This window comes from Quercus robur, chromosome 3 (assembly GCF_932294415.1).
Source record: "Quercus robur chromosome 3, dhQueRobu3.1, whole genome shotgun sequence".
Classification (NCBI taxonomy): Eukaryota; Viridiplantae; Streptophyta; class Magnoliopsida; order Fagales; family Fagaceae; genus Quercus; species Quercus robur.
Genome location: NC_065536.1, coordinates 63,116,881 through 63,137,697, shown reverse-complemented (window position 1 = coordinate 63,137,697; position 20,817 = coordinate 63,116,881). Strand labels below are relative to the sequence as shown.

General features: G+C 33.5%; 1 protein-coding gene across 5 annotated transcripts in view; it reads left to right on the top strand.

Moving 5' to 3' along the window:
* Positions 1-20,817, top strand: part of LOC126718818 (disease resistance protein RPV1-like) — a 65,609-nt gene that overhangs the window by 23,190 nt on the left and 21,602 nt on the right. Inside the window, exons 1-4 of one of the 5 annotated variants that reach the window (XR_007653067.1) lie at positions 11,005-11,153; positions 12,986-13,246; positions 14,579-15,465; positions 15,987-16,692. The exons of 2 other annotated variants lie outside the window; for them this stretch is intronic. Coding sequence is in view for 1 of the 3 variants with exons in the window: in XM_050421174.1 (XP_050277131.1) it covers positions 10,660-11,153 (494 nt within the window). In the remaining 2 variants the exon portion in view is untranslated. Of the gene's footprint in view, positions 1-10,456; positions 11,154-12,985; positions 13,247-14,578; positions 15,466-15,496; positions 16,693-20,817 lie in introns of those variants that run through there. 2 more of the 5 variants (XR_007653068.1, XM_050421174.1) reach the window with 2 other exon arrangements.

Here is a 20,817-nt window from a genome sequence, read left to right as displayed (position 1 = left end):
AATACAAGATGGTGCAGAGATAAAACCAGTCGACCTACAAGACTTAATGACAGAAGCAAAAATGGTAAAAAAGGAAATTAAAGAAATTAAAAAAGAAAATTCCACAGACATAAATGAGCGAAATATTGCAGAATTAATAAACTTAAAAGAATTTTCTAACCCCACAGACAGAAAATTTGATGAAGATGATGGCAATAGACAGAATTTCTTAAGTTTAATTGACAGAGTAATTTTCCAAAACTGGCATACAGAAATTACTTTAGAGTTGTCTTTGACAGAAATTGCTTCAGATATGAATTGTATACAAGAAAGATTAATACCCTTAAAGTATTATGATAAATCATCTGAAAGATTAATTCAGGCCAATGGAGAAAAACTAATAATTAATTATAAAATACCTATTGTTCATATATGCCATGATGGAATATATTTTGAGACAGCCTTTGTTTTAATTAAAGACCTTCCTTCTAAAATTATTTTAGGAACTCCTTTTATGGCTTTAATTTATCCCTTTTTAGTGACAGATGAAGGAATTAAAACTAATGTATTGGAAAAAGATATATTCTTTAAATTCATTGTACCACCTATCCTGAAAGAAATACACTCTTCCAAAAAGGTTACTATTTTAACAGATATCAACGAAAGAGGAATCTATAAAACAGAAACAAGTTTGTCATCTTTAAAGACAGAAATATTACTTGTTAATCAATTGACAGAAAATGACAAAAAGAAAGATAAACAAGACAAAGAGACAGAGATATGTTCTTAATCAGAGCCATGGATGGTAGGTGTATGAGTTTTATTTCTTTGCAATTAAGAAGTTACTAGGAACTTTTATTACTACATAGCCACTACTTGCTCCTTGTTAGCGTTGGTCAGCCTAAAGACTCGTTGGCAAACCATAGTTTCGCGTTGGTCAGCCCCTTTGTTGTAGCCGACGGACAGGCGTTGTTTGGGTGGTCCCGCAATGGAGTTTCCCGAGGAGGTGGTCCCGATAGCAAGGATACCAGTGGTTAGTAATAGTTCCGCCAGTAATTATTAATTGCTTAGAAAGAGAATAAATACATATATCAGCTCATCATCTGTTTGCTTGTTCACACTTAGGCTAGACACACACTAATTTGAAACATGGACTATGATGATATAGATTATGATGAAGGTTATAGCATGAAAGATATAGATTATAATTGGTCAAATAGTGATATGGATTATAAAACTGATTCTGATTCTGACAGTGAAATTGATGATTATAATTATAATAGTAACACAAATAATTGGAGTACTTTAACAGAAGATAAAATCAACCGACAGACTAATAAATACAATGATAGTTTTTTGGACAGAATTAATAGAAAATTAGAATCTTTAGAAAATATTGACAGATCCACTATATATACTAAAGTTGAAATGAAAAATGATAGTTTTTTGGACCTCTATGAAAGAATGAAAGCTTTAAATTCACCTTTTAAAAAAGAAATAGAATTTGAACCCCATCATAGATCTTCTTTTACAGAAACTATGACAGATAATTGGTATATAAATAGTAATTCAAAAGAAGTTGTAGATAAAAATTTACAAACATTAAAAGCAACTGACAGACTAGTTGACGAAGAAACTGGCCCAATTAAGGAAAGAGTAACACATAAAAGATAGAAGTACTATAGAAAGTGTCAGAGATATAATAAATGAAGACAAAGAAAGAGGTAAGATAAGGAAAGGCATAGTAAAGGAAATGATAGAAAATATAGAAAGACAAAAGATAAAGACAAATAATGAAGAAAGAGAAAATAACACTCTTAAAGAATCTCTAAGTCAGAAGTTAAAAGAAGAAAGGACTAATACTATAGTACAAGACAAAACAAAAGAAATGTTTGAAAGACAGAATAGTGAAGATGTAGGGAAAGTGATAATAAAGGACATGCAAAAACCAAAAACAAATAGTAGTAAAGAATCTCTACGTAGGAAGATAGAAGTAGAAGAAAAGATAAGACATGAAAGAGAAAAAGTCAACAAAGGTGGGAAAAACATTAATGGTAATTTAAAAGAAAATAGTGATAGTGTAGTAAAAGTGGAAGTAAAAGACAAGAAGTGTAATAGTTTAAAAATGGTTGATGAAAGATCTATAATAGATACCCAAAATGATAGTTTGACAGAACTAACTAAAAAAATGAAAATTCTAAATTCACCTTTAGAAATAGACAGAGAAAGAGACATAGCAGTTTTAAATACTACTGAGTTATCAGATAATGAGAAAACTGACAGACATGTTAGTAATACTAGATGTCATAAATGTAAAAAATATGGACACCATGTTATAGATTATAGAAAGGAAGAAAAAGACAAGAAAGAAAAGGTAAAAATGAAAATAAAACAAGATGGTGCAGAGATAAAACCAGTAAATCTACAAGACTTAATGACAGAAGCAAAAATGGTAAAAAAGGAAATTAAAGAAATTAAGGAAGAAAACTTCACAGACTTAAATGAGCGAAATATTGCAGAATTAATAAACTTAAAAGAATTTTCTAACCCCACAGACAAAAATTTTGATGATGATGATGACAATAGACGGAATTTCTTAAGCTTAATTGACAGAGTAATTTTCCAAAAATGGCATGCAGAAATCACTTTAGTAATTAATAAAGAGTTTTCTTTGACAAAAATTGCTTTGATAGATTCAGGTGCTAACATGAACTGTATACAAGAAGAATTAATACCTTTAAAGTATTATGGAAAATCATCTGAAAGACTAACTCAAGCTAATGGAGAAAAATTAATAATTAATTATAAAATACCTAGTGTTCACATATGTAATGATGGAGTTTGTTTTGAAACAGTTTTTGTTTTAATTAAAGACCTTTCTTCTAAAATCATTCTAGGAAACCCCTTTATGACTTTACTTTACCCCTTTTTAACGACAGAAGAAGGTATTAAAACTAATGTGCTAGGGAAAGATATACTTTTTAAATTTATTTTACCACCAATTCCAAAAGATATTTATTCACTTAATACCATAATAAAGGAAATTGATAAAGAAAGAATTGACAGAAAGAATAGACATTTGGAATCTTTAAAGATAGAAATAAAATATAAAAGATTAACTGATCAATTAACTGACCCCATACTAAATAATAAAATAAAGTTATTTAGACAACAGATTGAGACAGAGATTTGTTCCAGTCTACCTACTGCTTTTTGGCACAGGCATCGACATATAGTACAGTTACCTTATGAAAAAGATTTTAATGAAAGACAGATACCTACTAAAGCTAGGCCAATACAAATGAATAATGAATTATTAGAACATTGTAAGGAAGAAATCGAAGATCTTTTAACTAAAGGATTAATCAGAAAGAGCAAGTCTCCTTGGAGTTGTGCTGCTTTTTATGTTAATAAACAGGTAGAATTGGAGCGAGGAGTTCCAAGATTAGTTATAAACTATAAACCTTTAAATAAAGCATTACAGTGGATAAGATATCCTATTCCCAATAAGAAAGATCTTCTTGACAGACTTCATGAAGCAACCATATTTTCTAAATTTGACATGAAAAGTGGATTTTGGAAGATACAGATAAATGAGACAGATAGATACAAAACTGCTTTTACAATTCCTGTTGGTCATTATGAATGGAATGTTATGCCTTTTGGTTTGAAGAATGCACCCAGTGAATTTCAAAATATAATGAATGACATATTTACACCTTTCACAGATTTTTCCATTGTTTATATAGATGATGTCCTAATCTTTTCTAAAACAATAGATGACCATTGGACACATTTGAATATATTTGTCAGAGTAATCAAACAAAATGGTTTAGTTGTTTTGGCCTCTAAAATAAGTTTATTTCAAGATAAAATTCGATTTTTAGGTCATACTATTTATAAGGGAACTTTAAGCCCTATTGACAGAGCTATTCAATTTGCAGATAAATTCCCAGACGAGATAAAAGATAAAAATCAATTACAGAGATTTCTTAGCAGTTTAAATTATGTTTCAGATTATTTTCAAGGACTAAGAAAAATATGCAGACCCTTGTATAAAAGATTAGAAAAGAATCCTCCACCTTGGACAGACAGACATACTATGATAGTTAGACAGATTAAAAAATATGTTAAGCAACTTCCTTGTATTGTTATTCCCTCTCCTAATACTTTTAAAATTGTTGGGATAGATGCTTCTGACATAGGTTATGGTGGAATCCTAAAACAGGTAGCGAAAAATGATGCTAAAGAACAAATTCTTAGATTTCATTCTGGCTCTTGGTCAGCTACCCAGCAGAATTACAGCACTATTAAGAAAGAAATTTTATCTATCATATTATGTATTTCAAAATTCCAAAATGATCTTTTTAATCAAAAGTTTTTAATCAGAGTTGATTGTAAAAGTGCTAAAGAAGTTTTATAGAAAGATGTTCAAAATCTTGTTTCCAAACAGAGTTTTGCTCGATGGCAGGCTATTTTAAGTGTTTTTGACTTTGATATTGAATATATTAAAGGGGAAACTCCCCCGATTCCTCCCTTGTCACTCTTTCACTTCACCCACTTTCTCCTCAAATAAATCTCTAGAAAGATCCCCATTAACCTGTAGTCCAAACCCTTTCCAACCACTCTCCCCCAGCCCCAATCCAACATCCAAACAGACTTATGCCCTACCCTCAACCTCCTCAACCCCTCCTTTAAAGAAACCATTTAATGTAGTTGCATCTTCCTTTCCTCCTTTGACCTCTCCTTCCAACCAACCAAAATATAGATCCTCTACCTCTCCGGAAACCCAAACCAAAATCCCAAAAGAAGATTACAGCATTGAACTCCCAAAAGACTCTTGGAATTTTATTTTGTGGATTGAACCAGAATACCAGCACATAAAAGACACCCTCTCCCTAGTTAGACAGCTCATACCCCCAAGATGGGAACATCCTAAGATAGAAACTTTTAAGACCCAGACATTTTATGAGCATATTTTAGTAGATACAGACTCAATTTTAGTAACACATATGCCTTGTTCCCAGAAACCAAACAGAGTTGGTTATTCTAAAGTTGTTACAAAACAGATTCTCACCCCTTCTCAATGGAAAGCACAACCCTAGATCACCAGGAACTTTTCTGTACCTTTTGAGCCTCAGTTTTACAATTATTATGACTATATGGAAGCTTGGGACGAATTCCTTTTATTTCAAAATAATATTAACAGGCATACTTGGTTTTTCCGATTTGATATGTACAGAAAGAAAGACATAATGATTCCAAGATAGTTCATTGACTGGTGGAACTCCTATGGTCCTGAAGCTATGATTCTCCCCCCTGATCTGTTAAAAGCTTATGAGACTTTCAAGAAAGAACCTAACATACCGCATCTTAGGGATTTCCCACATCTTTTACAGTTCTTTTACAGGTTTCCAGATCTCCCATGGATCATTAGATGGGAATACAAGATAGAAAAGCATCCCCAGTATCCTTTTCCTATGCTCGCTAGAAAGTTTAAATTAAAATGGTGGAATAAGTTTAATTTTGATCATATTTGCCAAGAATTACAGAAAAAGACCTCTTCCTCCCAGACAGAAAGTTCTAATTTCTTTTTAGAAAAGAGTCAAGTTCAGTGCCAGCTTGCCTCTGTTTCAAACAGAAGACAGCTTAAAAAGCAACTGCTTGAAGCTGCATCACAAATATCAGACGATGAAGATGACACAGTAATGGAATCCTCTTCTCCAAACTACAGAACTCATCCAGAAGCATTTCAAGATTCCCAAGACCCCTATGACATGTGATAGATAAGTCAAAAAGATGACAAAAGATCAAAAGATAAGATGACAGAATGCAGACTGATCCAGAAAGATATTTTGACAGAATATTATTTGTACGCAGATTCTCACAGATAGAAAGTTACTGTTCACTAGCATGCGTACCCGGACAGACTGCCAAATAGACTACTTTCACTGTTCAAGACTCTACCGATAGATTAACTTGAGTTCACTTTACTTAACTCAGGTTACTTTTGAAGACTTTTAATGTTCAAGATTCCACCGATAGATTAACTTGGGTTCACTTTAATTAACTCAGGTTACTTTTGAAGACTTACCATGGTTCACTTTACCTATAAATAGACAGATTCCGAAGACAGAAGATAGGTTCAAGTTTTTAGGTCCAGTTCTAAGGTCCAGAATTAAGGTCCAAGATAGCCAAGATAGCCCTCTCTCTCCCTCTCCCTCAGAAAGACTTTTGTAATCCTTTCTCTTTTGTAATCTTGTAACCCTTCCCTTCTAGACAGATATAATCTTGTAACCCTTTACAAATTTTATTTTATAATCTTGTAACTCTTCAGACAATGTTTATTTTCAAAGCTTGTAAGAAAGACAGTTTGTTTTCAAGTTTAATTAAAGACAGAAGTATTTTCAAGTAAGGTTTTATTTGTTTCAGTTTTCATATTCCATACTCTATTTTAATTTATTTTGACTATATGTATTTTGCTATTTTCTTCTTTATCAACTATTTTATCATTGTTTATGCTTCCATATTACTGCTGTGCTCTCTCCTGGGTAGTCACATGCAAATAGACTATTACTGTTCAAGATAGACTTTTACTGTTCAAGATTCTACCGACAGATTAACTTGAGTTCACTTTACTTAACTCAGGTTACTTTTGAAGACTTACCATGGTTCACTTCATCTATAAAAGGACAGACTCCGAAGACAGAAGACAGGTCCAGTTTTAAGATCCAGAATTAAGGTCCAGTTCTAAGGTCCAAATTTACAGGTCCAAATTTCCAGTTCAATTCCAAGGTCCAAGCTTTAGAAAGACTTTAGCTTTCCCTTTCCCTCTCTGAAAGACTTTTGTACTTTACTTTCTTTTTGTAATCTTGTAACCTTACCCCTTCAGACAGATAATCTTGTAACCCTTCCCTTCTAGACAGATATAATCTTGTAACCCTTTACAGATTTTACTTTGTAATCCTGTAACTCTTCAGACAGTGTTTATTTTCAAAGCTTGTAAGAAAGACAGTTTGTTTTCAAGTTTAATCAAAGACAGAAGTATTTTCAAGTAAGGTTTTATTTGTTTCAGTTTTCATATTCCATACTCTGCTTTAATTTATTTTGACTATATCTATTTTGCTATTTTCTTCTTTATCAACTATTTTATCATTGTTTATGCTTCTATATTACTGCTGTGCTCTCTCTTGGGTAGTCAATGGTATCAGAGCCATGGATGGTAGGTGTATGAGTTTTATTTCTTTGCAATTAAGAAGTTACTAGGAATTATATTACTACATAGCCACTACTTGCTCCTTGTTAGCATTGGTCAGCCTAAAGACTCGTTGGCAAACCATAGTTTCGCGTTGGTCAGCCCCTTTGTTGTAGCCGACGGACAGGCTTTGTTTGGGTGGTCCCGCAATGGAGTTTCCCGAGGAGGTGGTCCCGATAGCAAGGAAACCAGTGGTTAGTAATAGTTTCGCCAGTAATTATTAATTGCTTAGAAAGAGAATAAATACATTTATCAGCTCATCATCTGTTTGCTTGTTCACACTTAGGCTAGGCACACACTAATTTGAAACATGGACTATGATGATATAGATTATGATGAAGGTTATAGCATGAAAGATATAGATGATAATTGGTCTAATAGTGATATGGAATATGAAACAGATTCTGACTCTGACAGTGATATGGATAATTATAACTATAATAATACAAGTAATTGGAGTACTTTCACAGATGATAAAATCAACCGACAGACTAATAAACATAATGATAGTTTTTTAGACAGAATTAATAGAAAATTAGAATCTCTAGAAGATATTGACAGATCCACAATATATACTAAAGTTGAAAAGAAAAATGATAGTTTTTTGGACCTCTATGAAAGAATGAAAGCTTTAAATTCACCTTTTAAAAAAGAAATAGAATTTGGACCCCATCAAAGATCATCTTTTATAGAAACCATGACAGATAATTGGTATATAAATAGTAATTCAAAGGAAGTTGTAGATAAGAATTTACAGACATAAAAGCAACTGATAGATTAGTTGATGAAGAAACTAGCCCAATTAAGGAAAGAGTAACACGTATAAAAGATAGAAGTACTATAGAAAATGACAGACTAAAAGAAATGGTGGAAAAGCAAAACAATAAAGAAGTTTTTAGTTCAGTACAAATTATATGTAAAAAGCTAGACATAGACAGACAAAAGAGCCTAATAGAGACAAGCAAGAAAGAATCTCTACATGAGAAGTTAATAGATAATAATAAAGAAATAATAAAAAAAGGAATGGTAAAAGAGATGAAAGAAATGTTAGAAAGACTAGAAAGTCAACAAACCAATTCAAAAGATGGAACTCTATGTAAAGGATTAGATATAGGAAAAGACATAGTAAAACAAATAAACATGATAAAGAAAGAGAAAAAAAATGATAGTCCTAGAAATAATGATGACAGCTTGAAAGAATTGTATGAAAGACAAAATAATGAAATAATACGTAGGAAGTTAGATACAAAAGAGATAGAAAGTGATAGTGTAGTAAAAGCAAAAGAGGAAATAGTGAAAGTAGTCAATAGAAAAGACAAGAAGTGTAATAGTCTAAGGGAAAAAATTGATGAAAGACTAGAATTAATTGAAAGATCTATAATAGATACCCAAAATGATAGTTTGACAAAATTAACTAAAAAAATGAAAATTTTAAATACACCTTTACAAACTGACAGAAAAAGAGACATAACAGTTTTAAATACTATTGAATTATCAGATAATGAGAAAACTGACAGACATGTTAACAATACTATTTGTCATAAATGCAAAGGATATGGACATATTAAAAAACAATGTGACAGACATAATAGAATTATTAAACAAATTAGTAAATTAGAATTTGAGAAAGATATTATAAAAAAAATTAATGGAAATATTCAATGTTAGTCAAAAAGAGATAGATCAAGTAAAGAAAGAGTTAAAATCAACCAATCCTAATAAAAGAAAAAGAAAACAAAAAGACATAATAATAAAACCGATAGAAAGCTACTGAATCACCATAAAGACAAGAAAGAATATTTATTAAAATTGAAAGAATCTATAGAAATACCTATTGCCTGTATTAGGTGTAGAAAATATGGACACCATGTTACAGATTGCTGAAAGAAAGAGAAAGAAAAAGACAAGAAAGAAAAGGTAAAAATGAAAAAAAAAAAAAAAAAAAACAAGATGGTGCAGAGATAAAACCAGTAGATCTACAAGACTTAATGACAGAAGCAGAAATGGTAAAAAAGGAAATTAAAGAAATTAAAAAAGAAAATTCCACAGACATAAATGAGCGAAATATTGCAGAATTACACTTACTACACTCTTTACAACTTGGAAATTACCATAGCATCCCAATGTAGAAATATCATAATATTATAAGAGTCATGTAACAGGTGTCCGTAGAGCAATTTTTAATAAACCATATTAGGAAAATTTTAAACATCACTTTCATGAGAATTAAAAAAAAAAAAAAAAAACTCTCAGAAAAATTAGCAATTTTTAATAAATCATATTAGGAAAATTTTAAACATCACTTTCATGAGAATTATAAAAAACTATTAAAAAATTAGTTGTTTTATTATTTTTTCATAAAATATTTCTAAACTATCAAAAAAAATAAAATATTTCTAAAAATAATTCATAAACCAATGTCAATGTTTTCATATATATATATATATATATATATGAACTTTTTAACGTATTATAATATACAAACACACGATACACGATAGCAAATACCTTTAATCGAATTCAATTGGGCCAAATCAGTCATCATAACTGTATGTATAACATAATGACATCACCAACCAATATAGACTAAACGGTTTTTTTTTTTTTTTTTTTCCCCTGGGTAGAAAGACTCAAAGATTTCAACATATGCATTTCATAAAGACAAAGTATAATTGATTGTTTATTGGGTCATACAGAATACAGATAAATTCAACCAGGTCTGAAAGTGAAATGCAGAGTATTTACACCCGGCCCAGCGGAAATTTCTTCGTACTTTCCTGAGTCCAAAATTTTGAAAGTTTTAATCAGAAAATGCACATCGGCTTCCAGCTACACCCAGCTACACTCCAAAGTCCAACTCCAAACACCAAAGATAAAATATTATTGGCTAACCATCAAAATATATATATATATATATATATATATATTATTGGTTAGAATATAAAAGATTATCTCTAACTACTCTGCCTGTTTGCTGATATGTTAGTCTTCTAGTCTCCCAGATATAATAAACTAATGAAATAGGTTCCATGTACAAAGGAAATGGATCATGAGACCCATTCAACACGTTTTAAATTTTTGGCCCACATTATTTTTTGGTTAAATTTTGATACTGCAAAGAAATTTCTTCGAACTTTCCTGGATCAAAGAAAGCGCGTGTACCCAAAAAAATCACTAACCAGTCAAAAAAATACTTCTTATTTTAGCCTGGCATCACAACAACTAAAATTCAATTCATTGACACTCTCATTCTCAGCCAATTCTCGTTCTTTCTCAAAAAACCATTGTGAAATATCTCTCATTTTTTATTTCTCATTCACTTCGCTTCTTAAACTCTTACAATTTTAATTTCGTCACATCTTTATTTTCTTTCTCCTCTCCTCTTCCTTTTAGATTTTCTCAACTGTCTGTGCATCAAAATCACAATGGCCCTTTCGACCACCAGCGTAACCTCTTCTTCCTCTTTCACCCAACGATGTAGATATGATGTGTTCTTGAGTTTCAGAGGAGAAGATACCCGTAATGGTTTTACCAGCCATTTGAATGGTATTTTGCATCGTAATGGTATTAACACTTTCATGGATGATGAGCTTCCAAGAGGAGAAAAAATTTCCGCTGAACTTCTTGAAGCTATTGAAAGTTCTAAGATTTCAATAATTGTATTCTCTAAAAATTATGCATCCTCCACTTGGTGTTTGGATGAACTTGTCAAGATTCTTGAGTGTAAGAATAATGGCCAAGTGGTGTTACCGGTTTTTTACAAGGTGGATCCATCAGATGTACGTAACCAACAGGAAAAGTTTGGAGAAGCACTCGTAAAGCATGAAAAAAAATTCAAGGATAATAAAGAGAAGGTGCAGAGATGGAGGGCAGCCCTAAATGAAGCCAGCCATATATCTGGTTGGCATTACAAAAATGAGTATGTGTTTAATCTCTACTTTGTTATCACCAATTAATTTTATTGCTAAACAAACAACCCAAAAAAAAAACCCTTCTGTTTGCTTTTTTATTAAAAAAAAAAAGAAAAGAAAAGAGATTATAAAAAATTTATATTTTAATCATATCTTTTAGTAGTGAGCTAAATAGGATATAAGGTTCAGTGATAGAAAGGGAAGAATATATGATAGATACTCTTATCAATTAATTTGAAACTTCTCTCATGTCATGTTTAGAAATTTTCCCCTAAATTTTATAATAAATTCATTCAAGTGTTAGAAGTGGATATTCAATGAGTTTGTTTCCTTTCCAAAGCAGATATTCCATGCATCTTTGTGCTAAAAGCCTAAAGTCGATGTTTGACCTAAAAAAAAAAAGAAGTTCGTAATGATAATTCTCAAATCTATGAATTACGTGCCATTTAATTTGACTAACAAAATTTATGTTGTAGTTCACAAACTAAACGTTTTGAATTCAATTCAAGATCATATTTCTATTTTCTAACATGTTTTAAATGCTTTGTGATTGGCAGCTGCCCTCAATTTAGATTTATTGAAGAAATTTTAGAAGAGATTTTAAGTGCTAAATTAAATCGTACACGAGTATTTGTTGTTAAATACCCAGTTGGAATAGACTCTCGCATAGAGGAAATAAGTTGTATTTTAGATATTGAGTCAAACGATGTTCGCATGTTAGTGATCCATGGTCTTCCTGGAATAGGTAAGACAACAATTGCAAAAGCTATTTTTAACTTAATTGCATATCATTTTGAAGGAAGTAGCTTTCTAGAGGATGTTAGAGAAAACTCAAAAACAAATGATGGTGTACTCCAACTACAAAAGGCACTTTATTATGAGATCTTAAGGGCTGGAAAATTGAAAGTGCATGGTATAGCTCAAAGAAGCAATGTGATAATGGAAAAGCTTCAGTACAAAAAATTCTTTTAATTCTAGATGATGTGGACAAATTAGAACAAGTAGAAAATTTGCTTGGAAGTTGCAATTGGTTTGCTTCTGGAAGTAGAATTATTATCACAACAAGAGAGAAAAAGTTGCTATCTACTCTACGAGAAGATTGTCATTTATTTTACTATGAGGTTAAGGAATTAGATGAATGTGAATCTCGTGAACTCTTTTGTCAACATGCCCTCAAAAGAAACAAGCCTATAGAAGATTATTCGGAGCTCGTACACCAATTTATAGGTTATGCCAAAGGACTTCCATTAGTTTTAAAAATAATAGGTGCTGATTTATATGACAAAAATTTACAATGTTGGAAAAGTGCCTTAGATAAGTACAAAAGAATTCCTAATTTGGATATTCAAGAAGTACTTAAAATAAGCTACGATGGATTGGACCAAATTCAACAAGAAATTTTCCTTGATATTGCATGTTTTTTTAAAGGATTCTACAAGAATTTGGTTGTAGATATATTACAAAGTAGCAATTTTCATGACCCATACTATGATATTGAAAAACTTATCGATAAAACTCTCATAGTCATTACAAAAGATGACAAGTTATTGATGCATGACTTAATACAACAAATGGGTTTGGAAATTGTTCGACAAGAATCAAAAGTGTCAAAAAAATATAGAAGGCTATTGTGTTATGAGGATGCTCCTGAAGTACTAAATGAAGATACGGTATAAGTCCTTTTTATTTACCTTTTTCCTTTTCTCGCAATGCAAATATAAATAATTTTTTCTCATTGTGTTTGATTTATCATTTTAATGTTGAAGATGATTTTGTTTTAAATTTAATAATCATATGTTTTGTTGTCTAATGTGATTCATGTGATTCTTTGTCCAATTAGGGATTAGATGAAATTCGAGGCATAACATTGTCCTTGCCACATCCAAGAAAGATGCAATTGAGTCTTGGAAAGATGAAAAGCCTCAAATATTTGACAATTCGCAATGTAATTTGTGAAGACCTTAAATATCTTCCCAATGGGTTAAGGTTACTTGATTGGAATGAATTTCCTTTATCATCCTTGCCGTCCACCTATGAACCTACAAAACTCGTTGCACGTATCATGCAAAGTAGCCACATTGAATTGGACGAGCATTTCGAGGTATAATCATAGCATTTATAAATTCTTATTAGGTTTTTTTTGTTAACGAGTACCTTTAGAAAATAAGTTAAGGTGCATTTTTTTTTGTTGCTAAAACAAAACCATGCATTTAATACTATATAAAATAAATTTTCTATAATTTTTTTAATATATAAAATCAAATTGTGTACAAATATTTAAAAATGTACACCTAACCATAAAAAATTTATGGTGCAAATCAATGAACTATTGACATATGTTTTTTTTTTATTTAAAAAAAAGAAAAGAAAAGAATAGTGCTATAGATAGTACAAGTTTTACTACATTGAACATACAAACTGATTTGTTACAAATTATAAAGAGACAATTTAAATATTCATTTATGAGATGGTTAAAACCTACCAATCACATTCATTGCTACATTAATTTCAAGACTATATGTTTATAAAATTGTAGTACCTTTAACATTTTTATTTTAAAAGTGTGTATTATAATTCATTATTGAATAGTTATTATTTCTATTTCTCAAAAAAAAAAAAAAAAAGAGTTATTTTTTTATTTTTTGAAATGAGCTCTTAGCCTTATTTTGTTTCTTTTTAATAATAAATTTTTAAAAAAAAAATCTTCTTTTGCAGAGGTGTCGGTTTGAAACATTAAAATATATGGATTTTGCACATTGTAAAAATATTACAAAAGTACTTGACTTATCAGTGACTGCCCCAAACATAAAGAAGTTGGAGCTTTATAGATGCATAAATTTAGTCGGGATTCATAAGTTGGTTGGTTGGACTTCATTTAATTTTCTCCACAAATAAAGTTAAAATTGTGCACAAATATTAAGGGGGTGTTTGGTTTGTGTTTTTAAACAACCATTTTCAGTTTTTAAACAACATTTCACACATTTCAACGCACTTTTTCACCCACACATATTTTCACAAATGTTTTCAAACAATAATTTTCAGCTTTTAAACACATGTACCAAACGGGCCCTAAATAATGTTCACACAACCATGATGAGTCTATGGTGCAAATCAATAAACTATTTGACACCAATCACATTCATTGCAATATGCACATTTTTTCATGACGTCATAGGTTGAAACTAAAATATATATATATATATATATATATATATATTCATTATTACATGATTTTGTAAGATTTATGTAGTAAAACTTATTATACTTTTAGCATTTTTATTTTAAAAAATGTGTATTATATTTTTTTTAAAGGAAAAAAAAATGTCTATTATAATTCATTATTGATAATTTATTAATCTATGCTCTAAGTCTATCATTTTAAAGGTTGTTTTTTTCTTACTAATAAATTTCAAAAACTTTCCTTCTTCTACAGAAATGTCGGTTCGAAACATTGAAACATATGAATTTCGCCTTTTGTGAAAATATTACAAAGGTACCTGACTTATCAATGATTTCTCCAAACATAAAGGAGGTGGTACTTTTCAGATGCATAAATTTAGTTGAGGTTCATCAATCTAATGGACTTCTTGAAGAGCTTGAATTCTGGGATCTCGGTGGATGCCAAAATATTAGAATTTTTCCAAGAAACCTCCGGTTGAAATCTCTTAAAACGTTTTATTTTAATTGGTGTGGAAGTCATCTGCAAAGAACGGAAATATTAGCGTTGCTTTCATCAATAGGATATCTCATTAGCCTTCATAGCTTGTGTATAAGTTTAAAAAACGTGAAAGATTCAAGTAACATCTCTAATTTACAAAATCTTAGGGTGCTCCGTTTGTATGATTGTGAAAATTTTCCAAAAGCCAGGGATACTTCTGGTTGCTTCCCCAAATTACAATATTTAGGTATCCGTAACAGCAACATCACTACCCTCCCTGAAATTGCATGTAGATGTCCGAAATTAGAGACCCTTTGCATTCACCATTGCCGGAACCTTCGGGAAATTCCAAGGCTTCCACCTTGTATAAGAAATGTATTTGCAAGAGGGTGCAATTCGTTGAATTCACGATGTAGAAGAAGATTACTTAGTCAGGTATCTCTCTAATTTAGGAAAGGGCTTGGACCAAACCACCTGATCAACTGGTGAAGATAAACTTCGATGCGTCGTGTGATCAAAATAATGTAGGCTTGGCTGTGGTTGTCAGAAATCAAGAGGGGAATGGCAGAGCAATCAGACGTGGGATAAGCCTCTGCAGTAAGATGGGCAATGCCATTGGCAAATGAGGAGAGACTTGACAAGTTGTGGTAGAGGGTATAAAGGTAAGCACCCCAAGTATTTGAAGGTACTAAGTTCACATTATATGTATACCAGCTAAGTAATTGTTGGAAATATAATTTGATTTTAATATGGGAGTAGTCATGAGGTTACTCTAGGCCTAGCTTGGATTGTTTTAATTTTAGTTAGTATGACTTAAGGCCTCCTGTATTGTAGTTCTGTTAAATATGACAAAATATAAATAAGATCAAATGAATTGATATTCCAATTGGCCAAGTTTAGAATAAATTGTCTTATTGAATGAAATATGATTTTATGTTGTTCTTCTCATACAAATAATGGTTATTTCTCCTTGTGATCTTGAACATACCTCATGTTAGAGGCTAACTGGAACCTTTCTCCTGAATTGATATCCCTTAGCACTAAATTTAATATTCACTTCACCTAAAAAAAAAAAATTCATGTATTAAAAATGATTTGGAACTATTGGTTGAATCTTAGATACTTTTCTTTTGTGGGGGTGGAGTTAGGGGACTATTGCAATGATTATCATTTACTATTTTAGGAAGCAGAGCATCTTTGCTTAGACAACTGCTTGCCAGAAACTGCACTACACTTGAAGAGCCAAAGCAGTCGACCAAGACAAAGCTGCAAGTCCAATGCAAGCACCCCACTGCCCCCAATCAGCCTCTTGGTACTGACAATTGACAAACCACTTCTCTACACCCACCATCACTAGCTGAAAAACTATGGTAAACCTTAGAATTATTAAAAACATCTTGTTCTTGAATAACCCCTAAATTTTGTTCTTCTCCAGTTGCCTAGGGTCAAACTTATTGAAGACTTGACAGAGGAAAAAGTGTTGAAAATGAGGGTTTCTTTCAATATCTCACACACGCCAAAAATAGATCATGCCCTACATTGCAGCATCGGTAAGACTTCTTTGGCTTTGGTTATAAATTGCTTTGATTGATGGATTTACCATGAAGTCATTGTGGTTATAAATTGCTTTGATTGATGGATTTACCATGAAGTCATTGTGTGGCCATAACTAAAGTTGATGCAAGGGCAGCAACATTCATCGGCAGCAACATTCATTGTGAGCTGGAACTGAATGAACTTAACAAAGAAATGTAGAAGTTTCAGGGTTTTGACTGGTACAAGTAAAACTGGTGCCGGGGTTGGTGGTGAGTTTTTATCCTTTCTTTCCAAGGAGGTTGATAAAAATCAAATACCCATTTGCTTGTACTTTGGCGAGGCTCCCTGGACAAGTATGTATTCTTTTTCCATACTACAATAAAGTTTTCTATGTGAAGAAGCTAAAGGTACCAAAATATTTTTCTGTACTTAGAATTGAGTTTTTTGTTTGTTAGTGGGTTTCTCTTGGGTGGATTATCGATATTTGTCTTGATGGGTTTTGTCATATTAATTAAATGTGTTTTAAATCAAATATAAGTAATATAATAAGAGAATCCATAATAAAAGTTATTTTACTAAAATGAGCAGTTCAATGCCATGAAGAATAATTGTATTTTTACGTTCTCTATAGTCGTTGATCTTCAAGAAATAGTCCAAAAGGAGTGTACCTTTGGCATGAAACCCAATAATTTTTTTTCACCATATTGGAGATTTTCCAATACTGAAATTGGATTGTCTTTTGACATTGAAGTGCTTTAGGATGAGTCTGGCTAATTGAATCTGAGCCCACATTGACTGACCTCAATTGATAATTCCCAAGTGAGTAGGTGAACAAAAAGTGTAATATTGACTCATTTTGGGTGTGTATTCACCTCAAATGAGCTAAAAGCAAGGTAATGTGACCAAAAAAAATCTGAGTGGGTGTGCACTCCCCATCAGCTTGTATGGGTAATTAGAGGCAGTTCCTCGAAACTTGGTTCACCTGAATCTAAATGCAATGCTTAGCCACATTCAGGTTGGATGACATTAGAAACACTTTCATCATCTATTCATTCAAGCATGGATATTGGATAATAGACCAAGTATGCTACCATTTCTACATCTTCAATCAGTGATTTAATTGTCACTTGAATGCTTAGGGGAACTCTCTTTGTGTTGCACAAATATTTGCTCAAATTGTGTTACCAGTCATCTTATTCATTTCTCATAGGGAAAGTATTGTTGCACATATGAAATAGACATATGGTGCACATAATGGCCTGGTAATCTTATTCAATGGAAACTTCGAATAACACATATCTTGACCCTGTTTTTTCCATAAAATTTAGAGCTTCTTCTCTGGCTTTATCTGATTTTATGTCATTCTAGGTAAGAAGATTGACAGAAACTCAATTAGTTATAGTTTGCTTGTTTGGTATTTGTTGGGTGATGCCACAAAGGATAGTGGATTTGTTGGATTGTTGGGCATGTAATTTCAGGCGACATCATAATATAGTTATATGGAGGATTGTGCCGCATTGTTTGATGTGGTGTATCTGGCGGGAATAGAATACTAGAAGCTTTGAGGGACGCGAACGGTCCATTCTTGAGTTTAAGTCTTTTTTCTTTTTTACTCTTCTGGAATGGTGTTTAGTTTTACCATCTTTTTCTTGTCCTTCCCTTCCTGTTTTGCTTGATCATTGTAATCGTGTTTCTTGATGTTTTTGCCTCTTTTGTACAATTCCTATGTATTGGGCTGTGTTCTTTTTAATAAAATTTTTATGTTACTTATCAAAAAATATATATATATATATATATATATATATTTTAGGTGATGTAGTCATTTTGTATAGCAGCTTTCACTGCATGGTATGCCACAAAAGCAGTTTAGAAAGTAGTAATGAATCTTTGTGGTATCTTATTCATCTTTTAAATTTTTTGTAGTGGATAATTATCAGCTTATTGCTCATATACTTTTGTATTTGTAGCCTGTAAGAACAATTAAAGTAAAGTGGGAATCCATTTAAAAAGTGCTCTCGTGCTAGGCGCGTAGTAGCAAGTGGGAGTCTTGCAGCCTCTTGCAAGAGTTGGAGTGCCTCCACCGGAGTGAGGCAGTGGTAGTTTTTGGCTGTAGCAGGGTCATCTAGGTGGTTCGAAGGGTGGGCTGTGTCCTAAAAGTCCATACACAAGCAGTAAGTTACCAAACTTAGCCATGGCAGATGAGTTAGAGGAGCTATGGAAAAAACTAACTTTTACGGAGGAAGAAGACACGGGTTTAGAGTTGGATAGCAGTAGCACAAGCGCTGCAAAGAAGATTGGGAAGTATTGCGCTGTGATGAAGATCCTATCCCAAAGAAGTATAAATATAGATGCTCTAAGGAATGAATCTTAGAATGCTGTGGAAACCGAATAAAGGGGTGCAAATCTCTGAGCTAGAGGAGGATTTATATCTGGTGGAGTTTGGAGATGAGAAGGACAAAAGGAAAGTGCTGGATATGTGCCCTTGGAGTTATGAAAAGCAATTAATCCTGATTCAAGAGTTCGACGGGAAATTGACCCCAAAGGAGATTGAAGTGAAATGGGCCCCCTTTTGGGTCCAGATTTACAACCTGCCTCTGAATAGTAGGACGGGAGAGACCGGCCGAGCTATTGGGTCGTGTTTAGGAACGGTGATTGATGTGGATGTTTCAGAATCTGGAGTGCAGTGGAGTAAGTGTCTCCGAGTTAGAGTACGAGTCGACGTTACCAAGCGTTTGGTTCGAGGGAAGAGAATCACAGCAGAGGGAGTTGAGTCTAAATGGGTCAATTTTAAATATGAGAGATTGCCAAATTTCTGTTATAGGTGTGGCCTTCTTAACCATTCTCTGAAAGAATGCAGCGAAGGGCAAGTTCAAGGGGATAAGGAGGAAGTCAGTCAGCTCCAGTATGGACCCTGGCTGAGGGGGGAGCCAATGCGAAGGGGAGGGAAGGAAGCACTTGCACAGGGAATGAGGAAAGACACAGCAGAACGCAATGGAGCGTTTGGGGGCAGTCCGGTGGTTCAGCCGGAGAAGCGACACTCGGCGGAGGAACGAGTGGGGGCAGGTGGAAGTCACGTGAATGACAAGTCGAATCATGATGGCAGCATCCCCAAACGCGTTGCCGTGGCAGAAATCTCACCTAAGCCTGTGTCAGACCTCTTGCACGAGGATGGTATGGTCAAGGAGTTGGTAGGAAAGGTTGAGGAGAAGGTGCCCATTTTGGAGAGTTTCGGCAAGGAAAAGCTGATAACCAATCCGGAATTTATGAAGGGGTTGCAGTGGGAAATAGTACCAGGTCAGGGGTCTCTGTCAGTTTCAGAGGGAAATTTGAAATTAAGTAACGAGGATAACAGGACGGATGTTGGGCCAGCCTCTGAAAATCCTATCCCCGGTCCATTAGCTATGAGTTTTGATGACCAAAAGGGTTGGGTTGCTGAGTCTTTGGGCCCAGCAAGTAAGCACTGGAAAAGGTTGGCTAGGGAAAGTAATAAAGGGAAGTCCCAGGGGACTCGAAGCCCAACTAAAGGAAAAAGAGAGGGCCCAACACCTCTTCAGGATCTTGACCCAAACTCTGGTAGCTTAAAACGAAGAAAAGGGAGGCAGACTGGAGATCACGAACAAAATGGAAAGGAGAATACGGATGGTGGTGTGGCGGTGGCTGCTGAGTAGCACCGCCGAGCCAGATGAGTCTATTAGCTTGGAATTGCCGAGGATTGGGGTTGTCCTTGGCAGTTCGGACTCTCGCCGATGAGGTGAGATCAAAGGATCCCCTTCTGGTTTTTCTTTCGGAGACAAAGACCGGAACGAATCGGATTAAAGGGATACAAAGAAAGCTGGAGTACACTCAAGGGATAACGGTTCCAAGCGACGGCCGGAGTGGGGGTTTGGCGTTGCTCTGGAGAGAAGGGATTGATGTTCGTTTTAAGAGCTGCTCTAATTCGCATATCGATGTGGAGATTCATGATAGTTCTGTACCAACCCCATGGCGTGCTACTGGATTTTATGGGCATCCCGACACAGCCAAAAGGTATATTTCGTGGGAGCTTCTGGATGGCTTGAAGGTACAGAGTTCATTACCGTGGGTGGTGTTCGGGGATTTCAATGAAATCACCCATCCCGACGAAAAGCTTGGAGGTCCGGAGAGAGATGCGAGGCAAATGAAGGACTTCAGGGAATGTCTAAGTAGATGTGGTCTATTTGATTTAGGTTTTGTTGGGCAAAGGTACACTTGGTGTAATGGAAGGGAAAAGGACCAGAGAACTAAACTTAGACTGGATCGGATAGTGGCAAGTGAGAGTTGGATGGGTATTTATCCGGATGCTGGTGTCCATCACTTTCGTATGTCAATTTCTGATCACTGTTTGTTGTTTTTGTCCCTATACCGGCGCCAATCACGGAAGCCGGTAAAAAAGAGATTCTTCTTCAAGGCTATGTGGACTAGGGAGGCTGGTTGTAAGGAGTTGATTAATGAAGTTTGGG